Here is a 25,606-nt window from a genome sequence, read left to right as displayed (position 1 = left end):
TGTTAATCAAAGCGCTTATTTGTACAATACAATGATAATGACCTTGAATTTCTTAAAAAAAATTACAATAAGCTACAAGTATCAAAGAAGCGAAGTTATCTGGAGTAGTCTGTATAGGAGCTCTTTGGACTTTCTTTTATTATGCTAAAATAGTGGTGCTTTTAGGATTTACATTATTGTACTCTCCAATACAAAGTATAGGGCGTGTTAAAGTATACAGTACATCATTTTCATACATGTACAACATTGGTGGATGAAAAATGTCTCTTAGCAGTAATACTGGATTGTAGCCTCTGGTTTTACCAGCTGCATACTCTAGGACTATTATATAAGTAAAAATCTCTCTTGTGATACTGGAAAGTGATTAGAATGTGCAAACTGATGTAGTAGCTTTCATCCGCCTCTTAAAGGGTACCACCACAGAAAGTCCATTTAAGATGTTGGTAGGTTTAACAAAGTTGGAATGCTGGCACTGTTGAATTGGGCAACAGTTCTTCAGACCTGGCTCAGAGCTACAATACATTTAGTATATTAAAGCAGCTGACGTGATGACTTTTTGCGGGCCTTCCCAGGCACTGGAGTTTTTCTGTTAATTTGCCGCACTAGGTCATAAAAGATCTCATTAACATTTATTTTTGATTTTGCAGAGGATTCTAAGAATGCACAGTTGTTCCATTGTCTTGCTAAATTTTGACCTTGTTCCTTTCCTACAACTCTTTCATCTTCCAAGTCACACTTATTACCAACAAGAATCATTGGAACATCATCAGTGTCTTTTTTTTTTTTTTTTTTTTTTTTTGCGGTACCCGGGCCTCTCACCGCTGTGGCCCCTCCCGCTGCGGAGCACAGACTCCGGACGCGCAGGCTCAGCAGCCATGTCCCACGGGCCCAGCCGCTCCGCGGCATGCGGGACCTTCCCGGACCGGGGCACGAACCCGTGTCCCCTGCATCGGCAGGCGGACTCTCAACCACTGCGCCACCAGGGAAGCCCCATCAGTGTCTTTAACTCGAAGAATCTGTTCTCTCAGATCTTGTAAATCATTAAATGTGGACTGTGCTGTGATGGAATAAACTAATGCAAAGCCTTGTCCGTTTTTCATGTACAAATCCCTCATTGCTGTAAATTGTTCCGTTCCTGCAGTATCCAAGATTTCAAGCATACACTGTTGTGCATCTACTTCAACTTGCCTTCTATAAGAATCTTCTATCGTAGGATCATATTTTTCAACAAAAATTCCTTGAACAAATTGTACAGTCAGAGCAGATTTTCCAACTCCTCCGGAGCCAAGAACGACTAGCTTATACTCACGCATGGTGCAAACTTGTAAAATCTAGTACCTCTCACGCTGTCACCGGGTCCCCGCAGCCAGCGTCGCCTCGCCCTCCCTCCGGGTCGCTGCTACCGCCGCCGCCGCCGCCGCTCCGGCTGGCTTCTGAATGTGATTTTCTGTTTAATTTTTTTAAATAAGTTTCTCATTTTTAAAAATATTTATTTATTTGGCTGTGCGGGGTCTTAGTTGCAGCATGCGGGATCTTCTGAGTTGCAGCATGCGAACTCTTAGCTGCAGCATGTGGGCTCTAGTTCCCTGACCAGGGATCGAATCCAGTCCCCCTGCATTGGGAGCATGGAGTCTTAGCCACTGGACCACCAGGAAAGTCCCCTGTTTAATTTTCTAATGTGAAAAATAACATTTGTGGATTTTGTAGTGTTAAGCCACTCTTACATTCCTTGGATACCCCCATTGAAGGCATGATGTATTATCTTTCTTGTGTACTGCCATATTTAATATGCTAATATTTTATTGGGTTTTAAAATCTATGTTGATGAGTGAGCTTACCACTAATTTTCCTTTCTGTCGTCTCCTTGTCTGGATTGAGCGTCAAGACTGTAATGGCCTCATGGAATGAACTGGGGAGTATTCTGCTTTTTCTATTCTCTGAAAGATATGACCTAAAATTGGAATGATCTCTCCCTTGAAAGTCTGATAGAGTTAATTTGTAAAATCATTTGGATCACTTGTTTTCTTTGGAGGAATCTTTTAACATTAATTCAGTTATTTTAATTTTAGGACTCTTAAGGCATTCTAATTCTCCTTCCATCAATTTTGGTAAGTTATATTTTCTAGAATGTTTTGCATTGTGTCTAAGTTTTCAAATTTATTGGCATAAAGTTTAGTCTTTGCTCTACCTATACTTCTCCTCATATTATTTATTTGGGCCTTCTGTCTTTTTTTAATTAATCTAACTGGAAGTTTTCCTTTATTATTAGTGTTTTCAGTGAAGAACTCTTGTCTTCTTAAAAATCTTTCTAATTGTAAGTTTGTTTTCTACTTCATTGATTTCTCCTCTTTCCTGTATTGTCTTCCATGTTCTTTGGGCTATTCTTTTCCTATCGTATATCTTATACCTAGCTTACTAATTTTCAGTCTTCTTTTCTAACACAGGAATTTTAGGGTATAAACCCCACTATGTACAACTTTTGTTGCATCACACAAGTTTTGTAATATTTTCTTTATCATTTAGTTACAAGTATTTTTAATGTTTATTACAATTTCTTTTTTTGATGGATGAATAATTTAGAATGTGTGTATACATTTCTAAATATTTGAGGATTTTAAGACTTATTATTAACAACTTCCAACTTAATTGTATTGGTCTGTATGATACCAGTTCTTTAAAGTTTTTTGAGGTTTGCTTAATGCTTAGAATCTAGTTATTTTGTAGCCAGAGAGTCTAAGTGTCAAGTCCATCTTACTGCTAAGAACTGGAATCCTGATCAATTCTTCCCTTCTACTCTCTGTCTGAAATTCCCACTCTCATTACACACCCAAATAAAACAAAACAAACAAAAATACCAACCACGTTGGAGAATTGAGGTCAATTTTTATTTTTGGCACTTGAAACTGAAGTTAAACAATAGTATTTTAAAGCAATATGGATCAGTGTATTATTTTCAAAGCCTTATATGCTTCTAAATAGAAGTATTTATACATATTACATATTTAGGGCAATATTTGTGATTACATGGGAACTCCGAATTGATGCATCTGGGTTTAAATCCTGCCTCTATCAATGTCTAAACTCTTTTTTAAATCTGTAATCCAAGATAGTACTAGTTACCTACTTCATATTATTGTTGTATGGATGATATAGATGAAAAATACTTGAAATAGATCATTCAATAATTGTTATCTGTTATTATTGTTATTACTATCCTTCAAAATAGAAGCTTGATTAATGCTGTTTCAGTTAGTGAGTGACTTATTTTACTTTATAATTTTACTCTTTTACCTCAACGTTTATGAGAAATCGTTTTGTTTGGAGACAGTAACTTGATAAGCGTGTAAGGTATGAAATGAGTTATTTATGGAGATCATGCCTTTTATTTTGGAATAAATTCCACAGCCATCCCATGTTTTAAGAAGCACATGACAGACTCAGATTTAGTTTTATATCATTAAATATAAACATTAAGCATTTTTTAGTTAAATATTTTTTTAGATGAATTGCCATCCCAATCACTTTAGAAAGTTAAGTAGCTTTCATTTCTACTTCAAAGAATGTGTTATATGAAGAACTATATAACATATATAACTATATGGTGTTTAATGGTGATTTGAGGAACAGATATTTGGTGTATACTCTTTTAGAGAATATCATTCATGTGTGCTTAATTTAATTGTAATAACAGTTTTTGGGTTTTTTCTTTACAGGTTCTGGCTTCAGCGATCCTCTCACTGGAGCACCATCTCAGTACTGACAGAGACTTTCTAAAATGGCCATTTTGGAGTATGATACCATTCGTCAAGAAACAACCAGAAAATTTAAAAAGAGCAAGAAACAAGAGCCTTGAGACTGCTGATTATCCTTTGGTGTGATGCTTTCTTCACTGACTTCTAAGGTTTGTCTTTTTCCTTTTTTTTCCTTTTTTCTTTTCTTTTTTGATATATGATATGATCAATGATTTACATACAATAGAAATGTAAATAGGAAACATTTTCTGTTATATACAGCATATGTTGTATTTTGTTAATCTTACAGACATTTAAGTTATTATTTATACAGTTTATATATGGGGACATAAGCATAAGAAAAATTATATTCTATGAATTTTATGCATATTGGTTATATTTTTTATTCAATTTGATAAATGTTTTTTGAGTATCTGTACAATGACGTTTGCTAGGAGCTGCAGAAGATTCAAGAATGAGTCCTCATTGTTAGGGTTAGAAGGCTCCCAATGAGAACCCCTTCTTTTCCCTGCTTGAGCTTGAAAGCAGTTGTGAGATAGGTATTCAAGCAGATGAAAATGAAAATATTAGTTTTGTTTGCTGATAAAACCTGGAAGGGAAATCCTGGCTTAGATGTGTGGCAACAGTGGGTTTCCTAACACTGAACTTCAGAATTGGACAAATGTACACACTCAGGTATTGCTCATCTCAGGCTCACCTGCTGAATCGGGCCTTTACTACCAAGCAGAACAAGGCATCTCTACTGCGTAGACAGGCGGATCCCTGAAGGGAAAGTGGGTGGGAAGAGAGACTCGCCTAATCTCTAGGGGAGGATGAGGAAGGTTTAGGTCAAGAGGAAAAACCCCTGCTCAAGAAAGCCTGAGGTGTTTGTCAATGCAAGTCCCTGAAAAACGGAGAAATCAAGGATACCAATGGCCGATCCAGCAGAGAATGAGAAACGGGCCGTAAGAGAACAACAGAGTGTTAACAGAGGAACGAAAATGAGGCAGTAATGTCCAACAGGGAGGTAGAGAAAGCCTCATGGAAGATGCAGTGTTAGAAATGGGCCTTAAAGACATGAAGGATGGAGGGAGAGGGCATTTCTAGAAAGACGGAATAACATAGCAAGGACATACTATGCATTTGGGAACGATGTACTTGGCTGGAGCACTAGGTGGTATAGGGCAAACTTCATCAATTCACGTGCCTACAGACACCAAGCCAGTAGCACATTGAATGATACCAATCAGATGAAGGCTGTGGTGACCTGGGTCATGTTTCTCCATTCATAAACAGGCACTCACTGCCTAGTTTCAGCCCTCTTGTCGTGTGGGAATGTGGACTCAAAGTTGCCAGATACTCTAACTTTTCATGAGAAGCCAGAATCTGGATTTTTGTGAAATCTTCCAATGTGTAAATATTAGCAACTAATTCAAAATAAGCAGCTTATAATTAAAAATTTATAAAGCCATTGTGTAAGCCAAAGAAAATTACATGGGCAAGCCAGATCTGGCTTTGTGGGGCTATTTATTTATTTAAATTTGTTTATTTATTTTGGGCTGTGTTGGGTCTTCACTGCACGTGGGCTTTCTCTAGTTGCAGCAAGCGGGGGCTACTCTTCGTTGCGATGCGCTGGCTTTTCATTGTGGTGGCTTCTCTTGTTGCGGAGCACGGGCTCTAGGTGCGCGGGCTTCAGTAGTTGCAGCACATAGGCTCAGTAGTTGTGGCACATGGGCTTAGTTGCTCCACGGCATGTGAAATCTTCCCATACCAGGGCTTGGACCCGTGTCCCCTGCATTGGCAGGCAGATTCTTAACCACTGTGCCACTAGGGAAGTCCCTGTGGGGTCATTTATTTATGCATCCTCGGGATCAAAGGATTAGAGGGCAATAGGGCTCAAAGCATAACTTGATCACATCTGGTAGAGAACCTTCAGATGCCAAGCATGAGTCTATATTTCCTCTGTTTCACAATGGAAGATTTTGACAATGAAAGTAAATTATTGCTTTTGTGATTGAGGAAGATTCATCCAGGTTTAATTTGTAGCCTAGATTGTAGTGGGAGGAGACTGGAGATAGGGAAACCAGTCAGGAGGTTTTTATAAAAATTGAGGTAAGAATCTCTCAGTAGAAAGGTAGAAATAGGAATGGGAAGGACAAATTAAGATAATTAGGACATCAAGGCAAAGGACTTAAGATCCTTTGATTAGATGTAGGCTATCAGGAGAGGAAGGATCAAAACCAGCTTATTTCTGGTCTTAGACATAAGATTCTCAGGAGATGCTAGTTTGGGGGAAAATGAGGATGAGTGCAACTTTGGGTATATTCAGTTTAATGTGCCATCAGGACATCCACAGAGTGATGCCAAACAGGTAGTTGAAAGCAGATGTGTAGTTCCAGAAAAAGATACTGACTAGAGTTAAAACTTTGAGAAACATTTGCATAACCAAGGCTGTGTTTTCCCCAATAAAAGAGTAGAGAGAGAAAAGAACCCAAATTTATAAGGGGTGAGAGGAAATAGGTAGAAAACAAATGAAAAAGGAGAAGGAGAAGGAAGAGAAGAAGAAGAAGAAGGAGAAGAAGGAGAAGGAGAAGAAGAAAAATAAACTATCACAGATGTAGGAGAATGAACATATTCTATGTCCTTGCATGCTCTGTATTAGTGTATAAAATACACTATTAATGTGTGTTTATATGCATTGCATGATGCATTAGTTTCTAGGGAAATAGCCACGTAAACTTAAGTGGATGTGTTTTTGCCTACATCTGAATTTTGATTGAGAATGATTTAGATATTACCTGTACCTTTTCTATGTTCTGACCACCTCCTCCAAGTGTGGCCAATGATTTAAGAAATGAGAAGCAGGAGAAAAGGTTTTCTCAAACAAAAATTTGATGAACTTTTAAAAAAATTTATTTTAAAGTATAGTTGATTTACAGTGTTGTGTTAATTTCTACTGTACAGCAAAGTGATTCAGTTATGCATATATATACATTCTAAGAACACGGTACAATTTATGTCAGAAAATATTTTGTGGATAGGCACTTCTAAACACCTTTGATTATCAGATGGATTTCATTTATTGAGCTCCTACATGTACTCTAAACATTCAATATTTTTGTAAACGTTATGAAAACCCTAAAAAGTAGGTGATATTATTCCTATTTTATAAAATAAGTAGATCGAGGATTGTTTTATACTTGGTCTCCAGCTAGAAATAGGAGAACTAGAATTCTAACCTACTAGGATTTGAAGCCCATATACATAAAATCAGTAGAATAATAATTGTTTTAAAACTTAAACTTAGTTGATACAGCATGGTTTAATTACTTGAAATTTAGAGCAAGATAGTAAATACTTGCACAGAAAAAAATATCTCCTAGTATTGAGTTGAGTTCCTGACTTATGACACTAACACATCTTGGAGCATTTATACCAGTAGAGTAGAAACACCCATCCCCCATCTCCCCTATGAAAGAGTTCAACTGAAGCCAATTCAAGAAAGGAGTGGAATGTTTATTTCTTTTTAATAAGCGAGATATGCTAGCGATAATTAATCATCTTGGGATTGAATTTAACATGTTTTTCATTAAATCTTAAAAAAACAACAACAACAACACAGGCTCTACTTCCTTACATTGCATTTACTCTTTTTGTTCCTCATAAACTTTTTAGAAAAACCAACATGTATTTGGTACTCAGAAGGCTCACATCATCCCCAGTTGAGCACACCCAAGATTTAGACATAAGGATAAGATGCCAACTTCTGATATTGTAGCTACTGTGGATGTTAATTTTATGCTTGGAATGAAGACAATGTTGCCAGCATGACCCTTTTGCATTTGTGATTTGGAAATTCCTCCAGTGTAAGCAATATCAGTCACAATTTGGGGAAACTAGACCTTACGATAAATATTTAGGTTGGGAGAATAGAGTTCTGATTTTAGGATGAGAAAACAGTTCTTTACAAAGAATGATTACTTCAGTGAAGGACAAATCATTAGTCAATGATAGTTCCGAAGACATTTCCTGAGAAGACGTTGTTCATCAAGCAACATTTAAATATGTAATTTAGACTCCTGAGTACATATGGTCACCATGAAGCAGATGCCATGTCTTAGATTAAGGAATGGGTGTGTTAATTAATATCTTGTGATTCTGAGTCACAGTCTCTGTGAATTTGGTTGATGTGAATTGGTACACAGATCCTGATCATCCTGGGCAAATTAATGAAATGAGGGGGTTTTTTTACTAGAAAAATAACTTTAGTATTTTTGGGAAAATAGTATACATTTTTAGGAATGTCAGCAATGTAGAAAAGTACAAATAAAAAGTTTACAAAACACTTCAAATCTCACCCATTCATAAATAACATCAGGTAAACATCTTTCTCTGCATATATGCAGATAGATACAGAAATACCTGTATTAAAACGGATCATTCTTTGCATCCTATGTTTAAATAAAGTTAATTTTACTCTTGTAAAAGAAGTAAGTGAAACTGAAGTCAATGCTAAAATCCAAATGTTATTAATTTAAAAATATTTTATAATATAGGTCTAGATCTTCTTTCCTAAAAGAGATTTTTTTTTTTCCCCTAAAATATTCCTCTTCAAGAAACTTCTGGTTCTGGTCGAAAACATTTGTCAACTTAGAAAAACCTACCTAGTCTTCTAAAGATGAGTTTTTAAAGTTTCCAGATACTGCCTTTGTTGCAAGGGAAACTTAAGCATAAGTACTACACAGAGACCTTGGGACTTGAACTGCATTCTCCACTAGGGTTTGTCTCTGTTTCACTTAGTCACTCACACTTATAAAGGGTCTTCTATGGGACAATAAGTCACCGCACCCAAAGATAATTAACCCCTTTGCAGAACCAGCAACTCTTTATAACATTAATAAAGTGAACAAAATGTTGAGAGAGAAAGAGAGAGAGATTCTTCTGTAAGGTTTTTCAAAGTTAAGTGTGCATCCAGATCTGGAGAGCTTGTTAAAATACAGATTCTTATAGGTCTGGGGTGGGTTTGAGAATTTGCATTTCTAACAAGCTCCCGGGTGGTGCTGATGCTCTGATCCACGGATCACACTTTGAGTAGCCTGCCTGAGAATCACCTGCACTTAGAGTTACCTGGTGCATTTTTGAGACACACCATAGTCCAGGCTCTACTCCCAGAGAATCTGATCCAGCTGGTTTGGGGCGGCCACTGAACATGGGTAAGTTTTTAAATCTCCCCAGGGATCCTAATGTGCAACTAGGTCTGAGGATGACCATTGAAATGTTAAGAGACTATGAAAAATATCAAGAAGTTGAAATAACCTTTTTCCTTCTATTCAGAGCTTTATGGACACTATTACATTGTCTCCCGGCATTAGTTGTTGCTGTGGAGAACTCTGATTCTTCACCATTTTTTAATCCCTTGTAGATTATTTGCCATTTCTGCCTGGATGTCTAAAGATTTTCTTGGTTCTTGAAACTGAATCAGAGTATGACTCACTGTGTGTTGTCCTAGATCAAAATTTCCTGGAACGTAGTATGTTCTTTCAAAGCTGCATATTCCATTTTTTCTACATTTTTGGGAAATTTTTTCTTTCATTGTATCTTTGAATACTTACTCCTTCTGTCCCATATTTTTGAATTCTCTACTTCAGGAACAGCAAACATGCCTGAGATCATCTTTATCTGTTTTCAGTATCTGGCGAGTTGGAAAATAAGATTTGTCAATATTTTTCTATTTTCTTTCTGATTAATCTGTGGAATTCTTTTTTCTCCCCTAGCTGTGTTGGCTGTTGATGATTTTAGTGTTTCTTCTAGGTCAGCTATTCTCCACTGTGCCCGGCAAGGTGAAGGTATTATTTTCCCATTTTATAGACAAAGAAATTGTGATTTAATAACTTACCCAAGTTTCCACAACTCACAGGTTCCAGAGCCCACGTTTGAACCTGGGTTTACCTGAATCCCAGGTCCCTGCTTTCTCCATCACAGTACAACCCTCTTTGAAAATGTCATCTTGAATGTCCTTCCAATTCAAAAAGTGCTTGTGGGCAGGTCCCTGCCTGCCCTACTCAGATTCACCCATCGACAACATTTAATGGATGGGCCATTTGTGCTGGGTGCTAGATGAGGGCTGTGGGGACATTGTCGACTGTCGTTAACTCCTCCTTCCTCACGCCATGTAGGGCATGAAGCTTCAGAGTGACAGTCTAGCTTTCCCACCTCAGAAAATAAATAGAAATATTATAGAACCCTAAGGAATAGTTTAAAATTTAAATAATCACTGGCATCTATATAGTGATTTATGGATTACAAAGCCCTTACACTCACACAATTTCATTAGCACCTTGGAAGATGACGATACACAGGGATGTTACATATGGATGATTTCTTGGATGAGGATAGCAGAGGGTTCCCTTGGTGCCACACGGTTACTGACAGGCAGCTCCACTGTACCTTGCCATCGGAAACACTTTCTAAATCTCCTTTAGGTCCATTGTAGACTCATATAATCAGCCATATAATTTCAAGTGCTTGACATTTATTTGTTTTTTCCATCTGGATTTTTCTCCTTTGAAAATAAGGGTGGACTGCCAATTGAAATTATGAACTGGCTCTTATTGGAATGGGTTTGGGGTGTTGAATAAATGACTGATGTCAGCAGACACCCCGAGTCAGAAGAAAGGTGAACTAAGACCTGCTTTAGAATAAATATTTGTGATTCCTCGAGCAGTTCTTCCCTCTTAATGTATGGCTTTTTCAGAATGCTTACGTTCTGCGTCCTGACTGATGCCTGTGTTTAAAGAAGTATAGAAATTGCCACCAGTGCCTGGTGATTCCATCAAACTATTCAGCTAAACATAGAAAATGTATGAGTTCACAGTTACAGTCATAATTTACCTTCCTCGGAATACAAGTTGCTACCTACATAAAATGGACATGTCAGGAGAAGAATGCTTTTGATTCATGGCGTGTTTTTCTTGTGTTAAATTTTTAATCTGAAACTAAAGAGATATCAGTCTGTCATTTTTCTACAACTCCACAAACCTGAGTATAAGCTGAGATAATGTGCTCATGAAGAGAAACCAAAATCCTATCTTCCAAAAAACTGAATCTGGTCAAATAAGGCCACCAGGGACCTTATCCTAAAATTGATAACTCTGAGGGATATGACAGACTTAAAGTCCATGCTTATGGAGCCGTGTTTTGGCAACAACAAAAAGATGGAAGAAAAGACGGAAGAAAAGAGAAGACATCTCTGGCGCATGTCAGGTCAATTTCATTTAATGCAAATGTATTTTAGCAGATTAAATACATTCACAAATTGATTTACACTTTAGAAGATTTGGCACATACACTTGAAACAATTATGGACGGCTATCCATCCCCCCACTACAGGTCTTGTTTGGACAGTCTTTCTGTGTGTGTGGTAAAATACACATAACATAAAGTTTACTATCTTAGCCATTTTTTTTTAGCACACATCTCGTCTCAATTTTATTAAGTTTAATATACATTAAATTTTCAATCCCATTCATTAAAACCATGCAGATTCAATGTATGCATTTCTACAACTAAAATTCCCTTTCTAGTGGATGGCAGAAAGAGGAAACACCAACATACTGATGATTCAGTATTTTCGGAAGGTTTTTTTTCTTTTTGAATATCTTTTTTTTTATTAGAGTATAGTTGATTTACAATGTTGTGTTAGTTTCTGCTGTACAGCAAAGTGTATCAGTTATACATATACATATGTTAAGTGTTCAGTTCAGTGGCATTAGTACCCTGTCATCGACAATCTTGCATCCTCTTGGTTTTTTGTTTAGGACTGACTTCCTTTCTTCTCTCCTACTTCACTTCTCTCTTCTTGGCTTGACTCTGGCCATCCTAACCCACAGGCAAAAAATTCTGACACTTTGTACAAAAAGCAAAAAAAGAATGATCCACATGGCACCCCTGGCAGGATATCTAATCAAAACCTGACTTCAACAATGATGGAAATTGGTCTTAGAGAAAGAGTTACAGGCTCTCAGGGCAATGCAGGCACTCTGATATGTGTACATAGACTGAATAGGGCTGAAAGCAGAGTCCTGGTCCTGCACTGCGGTGGGAACTCAACACACAGTGGCAAGATGTAGCCTCCGCTTTGGGAATGGAACCTTCCAAGAGAGGAATACAGGACACTCCTGTTACAATGTAGTTTGATCCCCTGAATTCCTGTGAAACCTGTTCAAGGAATCTTTTTTATAATTTGGTAAAATTAGAAGTCTACTCCTATACAACTTTAGCATAAGTTGTAGATGGCCTTGGGTGAGCATTTCCATCTAAGCGTAGGGTTTCCGCTTATTAGAGATTATTTAAATCAACTCGACAACCGCCAAGCTGACCATGTGCCAAGCACAGCAGAGGACATTTAAAGGGAAGTAGGATACAGCCCTTGCCTTCAAGGATTTTACACGCTAATGCAGATGGGTGAGCGTGGATAGCTGTGTGATAGGATGGCATAAATGTTGTAAATGTAGGTAAATACACAGCACTGACTTTCTTTGAGACTTCACTTCTGGTATGGAGGGTATATGAAACCACTAAGTGAAATACAGTTATGAGGAAATCTTCAAGAAAAATGACTAATTAATCAATTTACTTCAATATGTATTGATCTCGCATGTATCAGGCCCTAAGTTAGTGACTGGAAATCCAAAGAAAAATGAGCACAGTCCCTGTCCTTGAGAGTCTGACACACAGGAAGGGGAAACTGACAGCCACTGACAACACAGTGTAAGGAGAAGCATCTGGTCCCCCTGGGTCTCTGCATCCCTTTCTTGGGTGGAACTTCTCAGGATCATTTGGACCCTGGAGCATCCTGATCACTGAAGTTGTTGTCCGGAGCAATGGGCCTAATCCTGCAGTGCTTGGGTAGGCAGGGGACAGAGGGGAAGGGAGCAGAGGGGGGAAAAGGGCAGTGCAAGAAAGGGCAGAGGAAGGAAGATCATCCGCCAGGAGTCCAGATGTATCGCCACCTGCTGTCTCAGTGATGGCTCTGCTATGGCTGAAACTGATAGCTGCCTCTTTAAGATGGAATAGTTAAAGCTTCAGTTGCCTGAGAACATTTGTCAACCCTGCAGGGGAACTCATCTACCCCTTTCTACTTCTTGGCAAGCCAAACCCTAGGGTATGGCTATGGCCTGAAATAACTTCTGGTCCCTCCTGAGATCCAGCCCAGGGTCAGGGAGAGGGCCTTGGGGGCCAGACTGAAGCCCCACATGGCCGACTGGTTGCTGGGTGCCACATGTGTTGCTGTCAGAGCAGTTGGGGAATGTGCAGTATCCTGGACCTTAGACCTCCCAGCAACATGGTGAGTGAGCATCTTTGCCCAGCTGGATGGAGTTCTGAGAGTCACGTTAGAATATGGGTTAACCACGTGGCATCTGATGTCAGGCTGCCTGGGGTCAAATCCCCACTCTGAAACTTGCTAGCTGTTTAACTGTGGTCAGGTATCTTTGCCTCCCCAAGTGTCACCTGGAAAAGGGAGATGTAAAAAAAAAAAAAAATCCAGAATAAAAACAATACCTACTTCTTGGGGGTATTGGGAGAGTTAAATAATGTATATAAAGCTCCGAACCCCATGTCTGCCACTTGGTGTTTAATTATGTTATTTTATTCCTTGGGGATGGTTGCCACCTTGGAGTGTCAGGGGTGGTGTGGAAACAGATGCCCTACGTGCACAGCACTGTAACCCGAGAAGGGCTGATCAGACGCCCTCCCCAATCTGGAAGGGGTTGAGTGGGATACAATTACCAATTCCTGATTTTCTTTTCAATCTTGGCAGAAAGGGTATAATTTTAATAAGATGAAAGGAGGCTTGCAGATTCCTGACAACAAAGAAAATCACAGGCTGCCGCTGTGTGTTCACACCTTCTCTGGATCATCTTAAGGAATCCACAGGGAAGGGAGACTCGGGTGCTCCCCACTAAGACGTGGCTTGCCCTCTGGGGCACAGGCAGGGGAGAGGAGCCCAACTCGAGTCCTCTTTTGATAACTGCTGATGGGAAGATGGGGGTGGTGGTACAGGTGTGTAGGGGGAGACTTTTCTGAGCATTCCTGAGCTCTCCCACCAGGCTTGGGGCTCTGATTTCTTAAATGAGCTGTTCACAGTTGTGAACTCAGGGGAAAGTGAGTATGTCCCTAGCTCCGTGTTTGAAAGATAATACGTAAATGCTCATATCAGAGTTTAAACGTTGATACATATTCTCTTAAATGAACTTTTACACTGGCCCCTTCTTTTTGCCTTCACTTGCCAAGTAAAGAACAGCAGTATCCAACTCTTGTTACTATTTTGGTTCAAGAAAACAGCAGAGAATCTAGGATTCCTTCCCACACACCCCTTCTGGCAGCCCTCTAGTGGCTTTCTCCTCCTTACAGTGTTTTCGTTTGTTTGTTTGTTTCCCTTTATTCACAGCCCTATTGCCCAGTGCTTAACCCTGATACAAGAAAGACACACATGACCAGTGCACTTGAAATTGCCAGTCACTGAGTGACTTACTATATTCTGCCTCTGTCTTGAAAACAACAACTTTTGCTGTCTCCTCCCTCACCCCCACTCCCCTAGTTGCTAAGGAAGTATTACTAGAAATCTGAGAACAGCAAACCATAAGAATTGTTAGATTGCTAAGAAGAAGTGTGACATCTTGGAGACCTGTGAGCTGAGGATGGGTCCAAAGCACATGACGTTTAGAAGATGTGCAGATCAGTAACTACTGCTGTCGTCTGCCCTGTCGATGTCAGATGCTAAGTATTTAACCAACATTGTTTCATTTATTCCTCACAGCAGCCCAGTGAGTCAGGTATGATTGTTATTATTATTATCCCCATTTTTCAATGAGGCTCAGAGAGATTAGGTAACTTTCTTGAGGTCTCATAGCTGGTTAATGCTAGAACTAGTATTTGAACCCATGTCTGTCTTACACCAAAGCCCATGCTCTTAACCACTCCAGGATGCGAGACCCTTTGTGGGGTTACACTCTACTCAAGTAGCTTATAGTCTAGAATGATCTGGAATGCACGTCATTGTGTCTTGACACTGTATCTTAACACATCATCACTATTTGTTTACCAAACAGAACAGATGTAGCATCTGATTTTGTCACATGAGGGAAAAGTGGCACTGGTAGACTCAGGTCCCAATATGATTGAGGCTCACTTTCCCCAAAGGCGGTCGCATGGAGATGTGAACAGTTACCCCGTAAGCACAAATGACAGGCTCAGCACGGTCCTACCAGATGAGGAAACAGCCTGGGGACAGGGGTGGACTGGGCATGCACTTTTACTGCAGAGGGCCTCTATTCTATCCCTGGTTGGGGAAATAAAATCCCGCAAGCCACGTGGTGCAGCCACAAAAAAAAAAAAAATTTTGATTTGTGAGTTGTTGCAGACAAATCCCAATATTTTTATCGAATGAAGAGTACTGTTTTCTCCAGGGGTGGCCAAGTTGCGGGCCCATAGCGTGACGGAAGGGTGGGTTCCCCTAATTATTGCAGATTTACTTCCACGATTCAGCACTAGCTGTGTTATGGGTGGTAACAGGATAGGCGCTGTGACAGGAGTTAGGAACGCAGGGATGATTTGTCCCTTTGGCCCTTCGTGGAGGGAAAGCCAGACCCACAAGCAAGCAATTCTAATCCTGAAGTCCAAGTGCAGAAATGGGAGTGTGTGTAAGGTTCTGTGAAGTTAGAAGGGCTAATTTTGCTTGTAAGACTTGGAGGAGAGTCTCAACTTTTGGAGGAGGCTTTGTGCATAGAGAAGAGAAGAAGAGGTCATGTCAAGGGAACAGTATATTCAACGGCTTGGAGGTCTGACCGTGTGGGTCATTACTGCGGGCTAGTGAGTAATTTGTGACCAAGGCATGGGATGTGTATGGGGAGATGAGGAAGTTGGGGACCCCCCCATAAAAAGGGTTTATGACAAAGATATGCAGCAAATCTCTTCGTGTTATAGTTTAAACACAACTTCATATCAGTAAAAGTAGGAAAGAAAGCACAGCAGTATAATGTTCATGACCACTCTTTTTAGAAAAAGGTTTATCTTTCCAAATATTCAAGAGCATAATAATTCCTTTGGGTCATTGTCAATTTCTGGACACTGAGCTCCCCATTCAAGCAGAACTCTAGAAAGTAGAGGGATCTTCTTTTTACACTTACATAGAGGCAAGACTGGTGATCATTTATAAGAAGGCTCTCTGGCAAATGGAGGTGGGACTCTTGAATATTTTCTTGATCTTGGGAGGAAAGAAATTAAAAAAAAAACACTTCAAGATAAAATAGATAGGACAAAGAGTAAATCCACAGAAGTTTTTGTTTCTTTACTGTTATCATTCAAATAACTTACATGAATTAGTATGTGCATGCAAAGAATCCACTGGAAAATTATTTCTAGCTATTTACAAGGTTGCTCTATTTCATAATTGTAAGCTTTCAAATGGACATTAATAATGAACTCCAAATGCCAGATGAAAAACTTAATGCATGTCATAAGTCATAGGGCTTCCAGTTCTTTCCAGTCTTTATATCTGCTACTCAATGGTGACACTTAAGCAAATTAGAAACTACTGCAAAAAAAAGGAAACTTAATTTGAGAATGCGCTTTGGGATAATGCTAGAGTGGTTGAAAAAACGGTGGAGGTTCTGGAACCCCTAGGACATCTCCTCACAGAATTTGAGTGATTTGGTGCATCAATTTCAAGTTTGGTTCTCTGAGCCTCTCCCAGAGGATGAGTTCTGTCCAGTTCTGGCTCCTGACCCACTCAGAAAGGTCCTCAAAGAACGAACAAGTTTCTGGAATAAAAGAAAGACTGTTGGCAATTCAACCTTTCCTCTTTGGTGATCACAACGAGAGGTAGAACACATACTCATAACAGAATGGCTTAATTTAAATGACAAGAGGAGATAATGAAACATAAATACGAAAACATAATTCCAAGGAGAGATGAAAATTAGCATCAATTCCCCACTTGGGCCCCTTCTGTGTTAACAGAGTCTGTACTGCCCAAGGAATCACAGGGCTGGCCATTATCTTGGAAAAGGAATTTATTATGAGCATAATGATGTGTGTTCTCAACCATTTTGCGCATTTTAGTTTTCAATGCCCCTCTTTCATGTTTCTTGAGTTTTTCTGGGACAAGATCTCTCCCTCCCACATTACTACACATGGCCAAATTCATTTTACATTGGATGACAAATTGCATTTGAATTTGTAGGGTTGAAAGGTCAAGGCTGTTCTCTGTTAGTCAGCCAGGCTCCCTCCTGGTGTTTCAGTCATGAGACTGTGTTTGAAGGTCCTCTGAGCCGCTGCCTCCTCCAATCCTCATGAATACCTAATTCTGCCCTGACTTGTATTCCAAATTACTGACTCTACCCGCAGGAGGGGATCATGCCAGGGGATTGACAAAATAAACTGCAGTGGGCCCAGCTCCATATTATTCATCCTGGGGCAGTCAGTAGTCCACCATAACCCAGAATTTTGAAAAAGGTCCATTTTCTGAGCCCGTGTCTTGCCCCAAGCCGTCAACCAGAGAACTCTCCGTGAGAATCAACCTCTTTGCCAGAGCTCTATACGTCCAAAACATTAATTAGCAGGGAATTCCCTGATGGTCCAGTGGTTAGGACTCTGTGCTTTCACCGTTCAATCCCTGGTCGGGGAACTAAGATGGTACAACTGTAAAATGCATGAAGGGTGTCTCTAATCTGAGTAGCCCGTGGGCCCACCAGCCTTTAGCACATACCTTTACCTAGTGGAGAAGGTTTTGTTGTGCTAAGTTGACATTAATTGGATTAAAAGTGACTGACCCCAAGGTGTGTGGATCTCCTATGAGGACTCTGGCATGTCTCCGCGTGTGCTATGTATAAACATCACTCTGCATACATAGAAACGCACATGAAAACACACATCACTCAGACCGTGCTCATTTGAAATGTTGTGCCATTCACACAGATACGAGTTAGAATTTAATTTTGTACTCTCTGCAATAAAATGAGTTTTCATAAACCCTTAGTAGTATAACAGAGATTATAAGTAAAATACTCAGGAAAAATTTTTTTCCAAGTACTTATAAGCTCTAGCAGAAAGACAAACAACTGAAATGCTAATTCAAGTCATTTTTACATGGTCATTTAAGGAGATCCTTTCAAGATGTTTACTAGGTTATGTTAAGAGTTGTTTCGGGACTTCCCGGGCGGTCTGGTGGTTAAGACTCTGCACTTCCACTGCAAGGGGCACAGGTTTGATCCCTGGTTGGGGAACTAAGAGCCTGTGCACAGCGCAGTGCAGTGCCTGCCCCCACAAAAAAAAGAATAAATAAAGTGTCAAGAGGAAAAAACACGAACCTAGAATTCTATACCCCATGAAATTATTCTTCAAAAGTGAAGGGGAGATAAAGACCTTCTTAGACAAACAATGAGGGAAATTGTTGCCAGTAGATTTGCCTTGTAAGAAATATTAAAAGAAGTTCTTGAGAGAGAAGGAGAACAGTATAGATCAGATACTTGGATCTACATAAAGAAAGGAAGAGCATCAGAGAAAGAATACGTGAAAGTAAAATTTAAAAAAACCTGTTTCTTCAACTAGTTATTCACCCCTTCTTTAGCCTATGGCACAGAGTACGCTAAATTAAACAGGTTTTCAGAAATGTCTGTTGATAATTCTGTCTAACATTATGATAGTCATCATGTGTAGTTTAGTTAATAAATGTATATTAAAGTAATAAATATATAATAAAAAATTCCACAAACTTTTCCCTTCAATAAGTACTTAATAGTAGCTATCATTTATTAAGCCCATATTTTATTAGGATGCTAAATGCTTTATATCCATCATCTTTTAAAATTTTTCACCAGCCCTGTGATGTAAGTATAGATATGATATTGCAGATGAAATTCAGAGAAGTTAAGTAACTCGCCTCAGCTCACACAGCAAGTGAGTGGCAGAGCTGGGATTCAAACATGAGTCCTCCTGATTCCAAACCCAGGACTTTTAATCACTATGATGTACCACATTCACGGTATGGTTAAACTTGTCCCCCATGTGTCTGAATGGGTAGAATTTTTACTGACAGTATCTATGCCCCACAAGGCCTGGCCTCCATTCAGTCCTTTAGCAAACACTTGCCCTGCCCTCGTGGACACTTTAGAATGAATGAAGAGCCAAGGTTAAAGTCAAAACAAAAGGTAATATCTACCATAGGAAAGACTTGGTAGCAAATTTATGAATCAGATTTTGATAATCAAGTGTGAAACAAACCCCCAGATCCTGCTTGCTTTTGTTGGAATATGAAAATATGGACTAAAAGACTTAGCAGTTATTGTTCATACTTTTGTAGAAGGCAGAAGACTTTAATTAAAGTGATAATGTGGAAAGTAGAAGTGCAAGCATCTTATTTATTCATTTTTTAAAGCGCACACTTTAGTTTTGTCAGAGTGAAAGAACCTAAACCCTTCCTTAAAAGGTTTCAGATTACAGATCCTAATAAATTCTTTTTAATTGATCTGAATCCATCCTTTAGCCTTTAGATACATTCCATTTATAAAAATGTGAGAAATTCACTTCAATTCTTCACATATTTCTCGACCATCTACCTATACCTTTCTCTGAGATGGATGTTGGAGATACTTTTCTTTAGGGACCCATAGGTAGCAAGTCGGGCAAATGTACATGCAATGAGTCTGGAATTGAAGTTTTTTTAAAAAATATAAATAAATTTATTTATTTTTGACTGCACTGAGTCTTCGTTGCTGCGTGCTGGCTTTCTCTATTTGCAGCAAGCAGGGGCTACTCTTCGTTGCAGTGCGCGGGCTTCTCATTGCGGTGGCTTCTCTTTGTTGAGGAGCATGGGCTCTAGGCGCACGGGCTTCAGTAGTTGTGACATGCGAGCTCAGTAGTTGTGGCTCACGGGCTCTAGAGCGCAGGCTCAGTAGTTGTGGTGCACGGGCTTATTTGCCCCGTGGCATGTGGGATCTTCCCGGGCCAGGGCTTGAGCCCATGTCCCCTGCATTGGCAGGCGGATTCTTAACCACTGTGCCACCAGGAAAGTCCCTTGAATTGAAGTTTTTAAATGATGTTTATGAACATTATGACTCACGTAAAAACATTGGCCTGAGCACCGTCACACCAATATTTGGCTTCAGCAATAAGAGAATAATAATAAAATCATGAAGCACTTTCCTTCCTTCTGCTTGCTTGAGTTTGACTTACTTTTCTTTCTCTAGTTTCTTACGTAGTTGAAACTTACATTATTGACTTGAGATCTTTTTATTTTCTAATATAAGCATTTCGTGTTATAAATTTCCCTCTAAGAACTGCTTTAGTTGCGTCCCTCTAATTTTGGTATGTTATGGTTTCTTTTTCACCTTATTGAAAATATTTTCTAATATCTCTTGTGAATTCTTCTTTTAACCAAGGATTATTTAGGAGGATGTTGTTTAATAGGAAGTATTGAGTGATTTTTCTAGCTGTGCTTGTGTTATTGATTTCTAGTTTTAACGTACTGTGGTCAGAGAACAGACTTTTTGTGTGATTTTAATTTTTAAAAATCATGGAGGCTTTTTTTATGACTCAGAATGTGGTCTATCCTGGCGAATGTTTCATAAGCATGTCAAGTGAATGTGTATTCAGCAGCTGTTGGATAAAGTGTTCCCTAAATGTCAATTAGGTCAATTTGTTTAATAGCGTTGGTTACTAGAGCTTATTGATTTCCTGTCTACTTGTCTATCAATTATTGAGAGAGAAGTACCAAAATTTCCAATTATAATTGTATATTTATCTATTTTTTTGTTCAATCAGTTTATGCTTTCACATATTTCGAAGCTCTGTTAGGTGCATGCACATGGAAGATCATTACAACTTTTTGATGAATTGACAGCTTCATCATTATGCAATGTCTCCCTTTATCATTGGTAATATTCCTTTTTTTTTTTTTTTTTTTTTTTTTTTTTTTTTTTTTTGTGGTACGCGGGCCTCTCACTGTTGTGGCCTCTCCCATTGCGGAGCACAGGCTCCGGACGCACAGGCTCAGCGGCCATGGCTCACGGGCCCAGCCGCCCTGCGGCATGTGGGATCTTCCCAGACCGGGGCATGAACCCGTGTCCCCTGCATCGGCAGGCGGACTCTCAACCACTGCGCCACCAGGGAAGCCCGGTAATATTCCTTTTTTTCTGAAATCCACATTGTCTGATATTAATGTACCCACTTATGCTTTATTTTGAGTAGTAATTTCATGGCATATCTTTTCTCTATCTTTTCACTTTGAACCAGTTTTGTGTTTCCCTATTTTTAAGTGGGGTTCTGATGGACAACATTATATTTGGGTCTTGTTGTTTTTTTTTTTAAATTAATTTATTTATTTTTGGCTGCATTGGGTCTTCATTGCTGCCCGTGGGCTTTCTCTATTTGCGGCGAGCAGGGGCTACTCTTCGTTGTGGTGCGCGGGCTTCTCATCGCGGTGGCTTCTCTTGTGGAGCACAGGCTCTAGGCGTGCGAGTTTCAGTAGTTGTGGCTCACAGGCTCAGTAGTTGTGGCTCATGGGCTCTAGAGAGCAGGCTCAGTAGTTGTGACCCACAGGCTTCGTTGCTCTGAGGCATGTGGGACCTTCCTGGACCAGGGCTCAAACCCATGTCCCCTGCCTTGGCAGGTGGATTGTTAACCACTGTGCCACCAGGGAAATCCACTGGGTCTTGTTTTTTAATCGAGTCTGAGAGTCTTAGCCTTTTACTTGGGCTTTAGCTACACCTGTACCACTAAGAGGGTCTCCCTCTGGTCTCTTGCTCTTTCTCCAATCTTTCTCATCAGCACTGGCTACAGGCCAGTGATAAAGAGCTTGCAAGTGCAGAGTTCTCTTGCATCTGGTGATCCTACCTATTCCAAACTGATCAGCTAGCCCACACTGGCTTTTAAGAATATGTCAAAATGTTAGATAATTTCTTTCTACCCACTTATATGGCAACCACCTCTTCCTTCCTTGCCCAAAACAATATTTGTATCCTTACAGTTGCCTTGTGACCTCAACTCCTTGATGTGTTCAAGAAAATTATGATTTTATAGGTTATCTGCCATTTTCTCATTGCTGGGGAAGCTATGTTCTCTTGCACCCTAAGCGGAAGCAGAAGCTTCCTGGAGGGTTTTAAGCAGCCAAGTGATATTATTTGATTTACATTTTTTTTTTTTTTTTTTTTGCGGAACGCGGGCCTCTCACTGCTGTGGCCTCTCCCGTTGCAGAGCACAGGCTCTGGACGCGCAGGCTCAGCGACCATGGCTCACAGGCCCAGCCGCTCCGCGGCATGTGGGATCTTCCCGGACCGGGGCGGGCACGAACCCGTGTCCCCTGCATCGGCAGGCGGACTCTCAACCAATACACCACCGGGGAAGCACTGATTTACATTTTTAAAAGCTCTCTCTGGCTGCTTTGTGGAGAATGCATTTTAGGATGGGTAGGAGTGGAAGTGGGGAGACCACTGAGGAGCTAACAGAGCAGTTTAATCACGAGAGAATGGTGGCCTGGACGAGGCTGGTGCCGGAGGGGAAAGAGGGGTTTGGGACATATTTTAGAAGTAAACTAAGAGGATTTGATAATGGACTGACTGAGGAGGGGGAAGACTCAAGGATGACTCTTAGGCTTAGTTTGAGCAAAGGAATGAATGTTGGGGCCACTTACTGATAGGAAAACAGACCTGGGGGCAAATCGAGTTCTGTGTTGGAGATGTGAAGTCCTCGATCAAGTAGAGGTATCAAGTCAGAAGTTGGATCCTCAAGTCCAGAGCTCAGAGGAGAGTTCTGGGCTGACAATTTACCTGTGAGAGTTAACAGTGTGGAAATGATCTTTAAAGTCCTGGGACTGGACGAGGTTACCCAGGGAAAGGAGATGATAGAAAAGGCCACCCATTTGACATAGGATGGAGGAGGGAGCATAAAGGAGACAGAGAAGCAGTGGCCAAGGACACAGAGGAGAGACTTTAATAATCCCTTGAAGGAAGATTTTAATCTAGACTTGGTAGGAATCCATAAGTCACAAAACACTATTTCATTCAAGAGAAACTTGAGATAGTACAACTCTATTTTAACTCTTTTGATTATTAGGTAAATAAGACTGCCAATTGCTTCTGGAATCTTGTGCCTAAGATCTTTCATTGATCCCAGGCAGGAGTCTGCCACTGCTGGGAGGGATGGGGACGCTCAATAACAAGGTTTATTGTAGTTCCACGCATGGGTAGCTTAGCGAAACTTTATTAAGCTTGGCAGATATGTGCACATATCAGAGGCTTGATCGTCCTCTTTAAATTTTTCCCTCTCCTTTTTCTCCCTCTGAGGCAGATGCTCCTGGCCTGTTGGGTCCTGGCTGCATCACGCAGATTCCTTTCTTGGTCTTTGCATGTGTTATTGTGAAATTTAATGCTTCTTCAGAGGAGACATGCTCTATTAAGTAAGAGAAATGTGGCTAAAGGAACATAATAATGAGGCTGATTAGATGTTTTTATTGGTGGTGACCTTTCTACTTAACCCTGAGAATGTGTTGTTTTGGGTTTTAAAATACATCATAGGGACTTCCCTGGTGGTGCAGTGGTTAAGAATCCGCCCGCCAATGCAGGGGACATGGATTCGAGCCCTGGTCCGGGCAGATCCCACATGCTGTGGAGCAACTAAGCCCGTGCGCCACAACTACTGAGCCTGCGCTCTAGAGCCCACGTGCCACAACTACTGAGCCTGCATGACTAGAGCCCGTGCTCCGCAACAAGAGAAGCCACCACAGTGAGAAGCCTGTGCACTGCAATGAAGACTAGCCCCTGCTCACCGCAGCTAGAGAAAGCATGAGCACAGCAAAGAAGACCCAACGCAGCCAAAAATAAAGAAATAAACAAACAAATAAACAAATAAATAAATACATTTATTTTTTTAAAAATCATAAATCTCGCATTTCCTTCATTTGCCCCCTGAATCACATACAGACTTGCACTATGTAACAGGGTTTAGAAGGAAAAAAATTAGTGTGAGTATGGGTTTTTTTTTCAGGCAGTTGAGAATAATATTATGCCCCTTGCAAACCTTCTGATTGAGAGAATGATGAGAAAAGCTGGATGGAGGAGGGTGAGTTTTTGTCTGAGAGCACCAAACACCATCAATTCTACTTCTGTTTCCCAGCAACTATAAAAGACCACCGTTTCAATACACACCTAGTATACTGCAGTCTAATCCAGGCACCTGTCAATAAACACTTTAGAAATGAATTCTGTTGGACTACAGGGATAGTCCAAGTGATCATTTTTTCCTCCCTGAAGACATAGAAATTTGAAATTCACCTTGATCTTTATCCCTCCCCTAGGTACTTAGAATGTAATTTTTTTCAATTATTTTTGGTTAGTTTGAGTATCTTTGTCATCTTGTGCCATCTTAAGGACCTTGGTTCTCTCTGCTAATTCCAGGGAATGGACAACAATGCCAGCCTTATGATGGGCGGCATCCACACCAGCAGTTAATTTCCCAAGATGGCTCTTCTTCTCCCCACTCTGTCCTTCCATTCCTGCCCAGGAAGGGGAACCAGTGATGCACCCCGTGGGAATGTAGCACAGGCAGTGGAACCACACTGGGAGGCATTTTCCATTTTCTACAGAATCAAGATGCTTCACTTATTCTTTTGTGTATTGCCTCTCTTAGTATTTTATTTTATTTGTTTTGGTTTATTTGGTGTTTTTCTTTTTTTCTTAATCTCGGAGAGAAGTATGAATAATTAGAAGCAAACTCTGATCACTAGCAAAGTTTTATCATTTGGCTCTGCTTCTAGGGGTGTTGGCTGAAATCGGAATTTACAAGAAAAAATGTTTTGGTTTTTATGGAACTCGGATGTCCCTGTTGGTGGGGACGGGGAAGGGTGGGGAGGGCAATTCCCTGCTCCATCTCTTAGATGCTCCTTGAGTTTGGCTTGAACGTTGTGGAAATCTATTGCTCTCCCCAACGGTGTGCAAATTCCCGGGGAGGTGGAAGAAAGGGAATCTTCTGGCTCCCTATTCCTGCTTCTCCTGACCTGGTTCAAGTTGAGGGTCGTCTTGCCATCTGCAAGTGTTACTTTTGTTCTGTGCTGTGACAAGCCAGACATGGAACTTAGCCCCTTTCTTTGGTTCACACACATGCACACACACAAAACCACTTGAACGAGACGTGTGGGTGAGTTGCAGGCTGAATGTGTTTGATTGGCGTGGAGATAGACTTCAGGGCAGCACAACTTCACATTTAATATTAGACATCCTGTTTGAATTAGTCAGGATTCTCCAGAAAAACAGAACCAATAGAATGTGTGTGTGCATGGGTGCGTGTGTGTGTGTGGAGAGAGAGATAAAGATAGAGATTGATCTATATATCTATAATCTATAATCTATCTATCTGGAGATTGATTTTAAGGAATTGACTCGTGATTATGGAGACTGGTAAGTCCGAAGTCTGCAGTTTGAGTCTGAGGCTGACAGACTGGAGACCAAAGAAAGAGCAATTCAAGTCCAAAGGCCACCTGCTGGCAGAATTTCCTCTTGTTGGGGTGTGTCGGGGGAGGACGTGTCAGCCTTTTGTTCTAGTCAGATCTTCAACTGATTGAATGAGACCCACCACCATTATGGTGGGCAATCTGCCTTCCTTAAAGTCCACTGATTTAAATGTTAATCTATCCAAAACACCATCACAGAGACATCCAGAATAATGTTTGACCACACATTTGGGAACCTCATGGCTCAGCCAAGTTGACACACAAAATTAACGGCCACCCTAGTTTTCAAAACTCTTTTTCTACTGCAAAAAGCTGCTTAATAACCCAGTCTCTCTGCCCACCCCAAATGCCTGCTAATTTATAACCCTGTGAA

The 25,606-nt window shown here is 40.3% G+C and overlaps 2 protein-coding genes across 3 annotated transcripts in view; one reads left to right on the top strand and one right to left on the bottom strand.

The window, feature by feature from the left end:
• LOC307065675 (uncharacterized protein C8orf89) overlaps positions 1–25,606 on the top strand; it is a 74,711-nt gene that overhangs the window by 35,121 nt on the left and 13,984 nt on the right. Inside the window, 3 exon segments of the mRNA XM_079722574.1 lie at positions 2,070–2,108; positions 3,714–3,757; positions 3,761–3,901. Coding sequence (XP_079578700.1) covers positions 2,070–2,108; positions 3,714–3,757; positions 3,761–3,853 — 176 coding nt within the window. The 3' untranslated portion in view covers positions 3,854–3,901.
• LOC307065674 (ras-related protein Rap-1b-like) lies at positions 532–1,313 on the bottom strand (the record flags this gene model as incomplete). 2 transcript variants are annotated; one of them, XM_079722572.1, is made up of 2 exons in its annotated part: positions 532–771; positions 999–1,313. In XM_079722572.1, the coding sequence occupies 2 exons, from the start codon at positions 1,311–1,313 to the stop codon at positions 532–534; spliced, it is 555 nt and encodes a 184-aa protein (XP_079578698.1). The 2 variants fall into 2 exon arrangements, with proteins under 2 accessions (XP_079578698.1, XP_079578699.1); XM_079722573.1 differs by having other exon boundaries at positions 532–760; positions 1,105–1,313.

The sequence above is a fragment of the Hyperoodon ampullatus genome (assembly GCF_949752795.1).
Source record: "Hyperoodon ampullatus genome assembly, chromosome: 17".
NCBI lineage: Eukaryota > Metazoa > Chordata > Mammalia > Artiodactyla > Ziphiidae > Hyperoodon > Hyperoodon ampullatus.
Note: the sequence above shows the minus strand (reverse complement) of the source record. Positions and strands in the feature narration are given on the sequence as shown.